The 6,759-nt window shown below is 37.3% G+C and overlaps 1 protein-coding gene across 3 annotated transcripts in view; it reads left to right on the top strand.

The window, feature by feature from the left end:
* Cask (calcium/calmodulin dependent serine protein kinase) overlaps positions 1 to 6,759 on the top strand; it is a 290,329-nt gene that overhangs the window by 165,028 nt on the left and 118,542 nt on the right. For all 3 annotated transcript variants that reach the window (XM_010610602.2, XM_010610601.2, XM_010610600.2), the window contains exon 5: positions 1,962 to 2,064. In XM_010610602.2, the coding sequence (XP_010608904.1) occupies positions 1,962 to 2,064 (103 nt within the window). The remainder of the gene's footprint in view (positions 1 to 1,961; positions 2,065 to 6,759) is intronic.

Genomic DNA, 6,759 nt, shown 5'->3' with positions numbered 1-6,759 from the left:
CCTCTTCCTCTTCCCTTTCTTTTTCCTCTTCTTCTTCTTCCTCCTCTTTACTCTTCCTCCTCCTCTCCTCCTTCTTCCTCTCCTCCTCCTTCTCCTTCTGCTTCTGCTTATCTTTTCCTAGGCATATTTATCTGCTGTGTCCTACACTACAGTCATACCAAGGTATTATGGTTTAGATCAAGAATGACCCCCAAAAGTCTCGTGTGCTCAGAGGCAGGGCTTTTAGAAAGCGATTGGATCATGTGAAGGCATTTTACCTGAGGCGCTACTAGGAGGTGGGGCCTGGTCAGTGAAGAGGAGTAGTGGGATGGAGCAGAAGCGTGGATCTCCCTCCCTAGTCCCTCTCTTCTCTCTCTGCTTCCTGGCCACCATGATGTGAGCAGCTTTGATCCAGCTATGCCCCTGTGCCATGTTGATTTTGCCTGGGAGCCAGCCAACCATGGACTGTCACTGTGAGCCAAAGTAAACTTGCCCTCTTAAGGTGTGGATGCCAGGTATTATGTCCCAGTGACAGGAAAGTGACCAAGACACAGGGCTGTCGCTTTCATAGTCAATCTTTTCTCGTGCTCGTCTGCTTGAACCAACTGAAGTTACTACTGAGAGGAATCATCACCAGCTGATTTCTGTAGAGATTTGCTTGCTCTCCCGTAGACTTCTTAATGCTTTGTCATGCTATGCTTTTCTCACTATTCCTTTGAATGCTTGTTTCTCTTTCTTCCCTTTCTGTTGCTCTCACACACTCATATGTTCTGATATTTGAGGGCTCATTTTTCTTCATGCTAAACTCTTTGTAAAGGCCTTTAAACTTCTTTGGACAGCAAGAGTAACTTTTAAAGTTGAATCCTGATGCTCTGATTAGGCAGAATAAGGATTTCCCCTGATATGATATATCTATATACCTAAATATCATCATCAAATACCTGTCTGAGTACACCGACTCAGTTTTATAGTGCAGATTTTTTTCTTCATACCAACTTCCATGTCAGCCAAAACTATCATTTCATGAATGAGAATGTATAAGAGACAATAAAAAACATATTTGTCTTCTATGCCTAAAGAAGCTTGACTTTTTTTACTAGTCCATATTTTGAGAGCAGGTCAGATGTAGTATTTGGCATATTAGGGAGCATAGGATTTGAACAGAGACCAGCGATCCCCACAATTACATTCTTTTCTAACACAGCTTCCTCCTCCTTTTAAAAAATATTTCTTCCAGAAAAAGATGAGGCTCTTAATGGTAGGAAGCCCTGATCAAAACGACTGTTTCTTGAGGAAGATTGCCCTGGATGAGCAGCTAGCCAAGTGGTCTCTCTTCTCCCTTCTCTTTCTTTACCTCCCACACCCAGAGAGGAAAGGCAGGTCCAGAGAAGAGGTACGCCTAGGGAGAACATTGAATTTGCAGGCAACAAGGCTCAGTTAAAGTCACTAAATGCAAACATCTGTTTGGTTCTCCTCTTAGAGGTGAAATAAATAAAGGAAAGATGACAAGAGAAGGTGGACAAAGAAAGGACCATCAGCAGCCCAGTCCCTAAGGACCAAGATAAAGTGGTTTTGTAGGTAAAGTCAGAGGTTTCAAGAGACATTTTGACAGGCAGTATAACATGTTTTTCCTGAAACAAATCTAGACTGTCAGCCAAAGAAAGAGAATATTGCCCAAAAAAGATGGAAAACCTCTGTTTCCTGAACATCCATGCTTTCTGAGTAATTCTTAGCACCATACTCTAACCTTAGAATGAAATAATTCCTAAAATATTGGCTAAAATGGGTAAGTGTTTGGAGAAATCAGCCAGATGTCATAATAGGACAAATATTTCAAGCATGCAAACTGATTCAGAATTTTAAAAAATATTACTATATTGTCAATATTATTCAGTTTTGTGTGAATTGAATTGTTCATCTTCAATTAATCTTTATCTTTGGGTTTGTATTCTCTTAGTTTGTCCATCTGTTTTTCTTTTCAGCCCCACTGTGTTCTCCTTGCCTCGAAAGAAAACTCAGCACCTGTTAAACTTGGGGGATTTGGGGTAGCTATTCAATTAGGAGAATCTGGACTTGTCGCTGGAGGTAAGACCATTTTTGAAAATATTTCCTCCAAACCCTTGTCACTTTTAGGCTGGTGTGAAAGTTTCAAACCAAATATTATCCCATACATGGTGTTTCATCCTGCATTCCATCCCACCCAAAAAAAAGTACCATCAGACAGTTTTGAATTTAATAACTCAATACTCATCATTAAAATTTTAGGTCTTTAAGACTAGATTGTGGGGCTAGGAGTGTAGTTCAAGGCTCTGGTTTCCAGCACCAAAAAAAAAATTGTTTAGAAAAAATGAAACATCGATTAGAACTGTTTTCAAAGACAATATTTGGGACATAGAAGCTTTTATAATTGAATCAGCCAAAGGAAATCAAATCTAGAATGTGTGGATTAGCCACTTTCAGGTTTATATCTATGGTCAATTTTTAATTATATACTGTTTTCCTTTTTCCATTTATCAGAGAATCTTACTCATACTATCAACCTGTATATTTGCAAAGAAGTATTGATACAGGCTGGTTTTATTGTTAACCAGTATAAAATGTAATTTAAGAATTCTCAGCCAGGCGTGGTGGTGCATCCCTGTAATCCCAGCACTTGGGAGGCTGAGGCAGGAGGATCGCTGGGAGTTCAAGACCAGCCTGGGCTACATAGTGAGTTCCAGGTCAGACTCAACTACATAGTGAGACCATGTCTCCAAAAAACCAAAAAAAAAAAAAAAAAAGAATTCTCATACCAGAATAAAAGGGAAAATTTAAAATAAAAAATTTTTTCACAAATGTACAAAGGGATACTAATTACAGATTCAAGTATTCGGATTTTTATTTGTTCCTCTCAATAGACTCCAGCTTAGAATGCTGCCCTGTTTTTAGTTGTATTCCTTAGCTTTGCAAATTATACAATTCCCCATTCTGCACACTATTAGTCTTATAGTAAATGTTTTTTGCTTTTTCAAGTACTGCCAGTCCTCACGAAAGGAAAAATATCAGCAGAACTTCTTTAAACTCTTCATCCTTCAGGACAGCTTGTGTTAAATTCAAATACCTGACAAATTATAAATATCAAAGTAATAATCTCTTACACAGGATATTTCATTCAACGTAATTGATTATAGCTAGATAATTGAGTAGTAATAACATAGACCATCTTCTGAAAAATGAGCTCCTTTTTTTTCTTAATTCAAAACTTTTTGTAAATGATTGGAAGTCTGACCAGAGTCATGTAGTAAAGCACAGTTTACTCACAGAATCATTGATTCCCAGGGACTCCAGGGAACTCACCTTCTTCAGTCTTATAACCAGTGAGTGAATTCTCCCATAATATTGTCAACAAAGCGTTCATTTCTGGTTTAATTTCCCCAGTGGCAAAGAATTCATTATGCCTTGGGACAGTTCATTTCATTTTTGGAGAAGTCCTTAAGTACAGTATTGAAAAATTTGTTCCTCTATTGAACAGAAATCCATCTTCCATCCAGTAGTCCTGATTCTGACTTTTGAAATCACTCTAACACAATTTTCATCCTTCCAGATGGTCGCCTTCAGATGTTTGAAGGCATCTACCAATTCCCCCTAAGTATTGTCCAAGTTACTTCCCTAGGTTAATGTAGCCATTCCTCGTATAAGCTGGTTTCAAATCTCTTAACAAAGGGCAGGGCCTGAATGAAACACCATGACTACAGGTCCACTTCGTCCACTGCACAGTACCATTGGGCCAACACTTGTTTTTTTCTAGGTCTTAACATTTTATCAGACTCCCTAAATTGCATTAGTTGTTTGAACAATCACACAACACTGCTAGCTCCTATTGATCTTGCAATCAATTAAAAACCCTAAATTATTTTTTCTAAATAAATGTTGCTATTAAACCAAATCTCTCAAATCTGGTATTTGTATAGATCACCCCTGTGTTAATACTGTACAATAATAATGCATAATTTCTGATTCCCAAGGTTAATGAGATGATATCAGATAACATGAAATGAAATTAATTCTTTTGTATGTTATGCAGTGGCCATGTATAATGATTTTGCTTTTGTTACTCTGGATCTGTATTTTGTTAGTAATCATAATGTCATGGACTCTGTTTTTAATATGCATTCTTGATTAAATGACAAAAGTAGATTCATTAGATTTACTTGGATGTTTTATGTTAAGCTATTTTCCTAAAGTCCGTGGACCCTAACCTTAAATTGTATTTTTAAAGCTAGTTTTCAACTTCTAGTGTGTCACTTATTCAAAATGCATTATTCTCTTTTCTCTAGAATTTTAAAAAAACTTATGGTAGTAAAAATATCATTGCTTAACATAGCTTTCCTCATATACTTGAATAATTACTCTAAGCATTTTTAAGTTAACTGTAAGTTTTTTTAAAATACAGTATGAGTAAGGGATAAATGATTTCCCTTACAAAAAACTTTCTTGCTGTTTAAGGTGCTTTTGAAATTTTACTAATATTTATCAGCTTTGAAACAGAAAGCTATTTGTCAGTTTGAATCTTTGAACATCCAGTCCTCCACATAGAAAGGTATTCTCTCCTTGATATTTTCCATACGGTAAAACAAAAAATGTAATAGATTTATATTGTCCCTATCTGAAACTCAATTTGGAGAACTCTTTTATCTAGAACATAATTAGGAACCTAGAAGATAATTATAACAGCAAGCATTTTCCTACCTTTAAAACCCATTTGTGGTCCTCTCAGATGAGCATCTCAAGACTTTCATAAAAGAGAATTTTTCATAAAAGTGTATACATTCATGTTCCTTCATAACTTCTACCTGCTAGTCACTCTAAATGAAGTGCTTTTTGAGCCAGGTTGGTAGCACACACCTGTAATCCCAGCACTAGGGACGCAAAGGGAGGAGGAGGATTGCCGTGAGCTCAAGGCCAGCCTGGACTATGCAGTGAGTTCAAGACCAACCTGAACTATAGAGTGAGACCCTGTCTCAAAAAGGAAAACCCCAAAAAATAAAAAAAATGCTTTTTGTCATTTAGCTTGTCACATTAATTCCTACTGTTATTGAAGGCTGCACTGACAATTGTCTCCTCTTAAAAGCAGAATGCTCTTACCCATTGATTGAAAAGTTAAGTAGCCCTAACTTCTCTTCCTTCTCTTCCATATTACCAGAACTATCTGGGCTCTATAGCTCCATGTAGCATTTGATGCAGGTATTGGTAATCATAGCAAAGACTGAGATTTGTAAGAGGTAGTAAACCATGGCTTATTCCCATGTGTCTACAGTGCCTACTATGGTGTCTAGGAGCTAGCAAGTACTTGAGAAATTGCTATGAAAGTAAAGAGTGTGGTTGGTAATGAGTTTCCATTCAATTAAGTATTGTGCAGATTATAAATAAAAAATTAAGAGAGGCCAGGACTGGAGTAGCATAGTTAGAGAAAAGAAATGAAAAAAAATGTGTGCATATATATATATATATATACATATCACACAAACCCAAAACTTGGAAAGCACACTAGCCTTTTAATACCAAAGAGGGCAGCCCGTACATACCTTTCCAGTTCCTTACGGTGCTTTCTGTTCCACATTGTAGTTCTTTAATTGACATCAATAACAACGTGAAGTCATCAAGAAAAGTTTATTTAGCTGGGGTTTTAGCTCAGTGGTTCCGCTGCCTGCCTTGCAAGTGCAAGGTCGAAGTTTGATCCCCAGTAAAAAAAAAAAAAAAGAAAGAAAGTTTACATTCTGTGCAACACCCTGTGCAAAAGAAGTCAGGAAATTGTAGAAAGATGGCCATATAAAATTGTTAAAGTAAAAAGGGTTATATATGTAAAGATTAAAATCCTAAAAGTATTGAAAATGTAGCTATTCAGAACAATACCTTCCCCAGGGTTCTAGGTTGGAAGGTTTAACTATAGTGTCAAACTATAATATTTAAAAACATAGAGTATTTCACTTATAGTGACATTTAATTTGGTTTAGTAACTGGCTTCCTTTTCTTAAAATTTTGTAGTCAAAGTCATAAAGTCAGGTGGTCACAAAGAAGGACAATAACAGCAGCAATAGGAGTTTGGGGAAGTCCATGTATATTAAAGATTACCTCCAGTGCTTTTCATATTGATATACTTGAAATAAAAAGAGCATTTCTGTATATTCTTTCCGCCATGATGTTTCCCTCTATCATCTCTAAGCAAAGTGTTGAATCTGAAGACATACATCTTCCCCAAGAATGAGCACTAACTCTCAAAAATTGGACAGTCTTCAATCCAGAGAGATAGAGAGAACCTCCTCATTCTGGCCATGGTGGTTCTGATTATTTACTGATTGAAGCTCCTGTTTTGAGTCACCTGGCCTTTTCTGGTGTGGAAAGTAGTAGGAGTCAAGTTGAGTTTCAAAGCCTCATCTGAGCCCTCAGCAGGTACCTGAGAGTGTCCCAGTACTAGTACCCTTGAGTAGTACCCTGAGCTCTTATCCTGCTTTTCCCTACTCCTACCAGCTTTTGTCCATGAGAATAAGGCTACAGGGGCCTTTCCCTGTCTCTCTGTCCAAACTGCTAAGAACGTAAGTGACTTAGCTCCCATCGCTTCAGCTTCTTTATGCTACTTGAAAAGGCAAAACAGGACAATCCAGAAATAAGAATTTCTCTACCCAAGTCCTAACCAGTACAGAGTTTTCACTGATCTACTGTACATTTTAAATGAAGATATTTTCACTATCAAAGCCCTGAACTTACCGTCTTCTATTATGGGGGCAGGTAGGGAAACCATAA

Source organism: Fukomys damarensis, unplaced genomic scaffold, assembly GCF_012274545.1.
Source record: "Fukomys damarensis isolate Sample0158 unplaced genomic scaffold, DMR_v1.0_HiC HiC_scaffold_39, whole genome shotgun sequence".
In the NCBI taxonomy this organism is placed as follows: Eukaryota; Metazoa; Chordata; class Mammalia; order Rodentia; family Bathyergidae; genus Fukomys; species Fukomys damarensis.
Note: the sequence above shows the minus strand (reverse complement) of the source record. Positions and strands in the feature narration are given on the sequence as shown.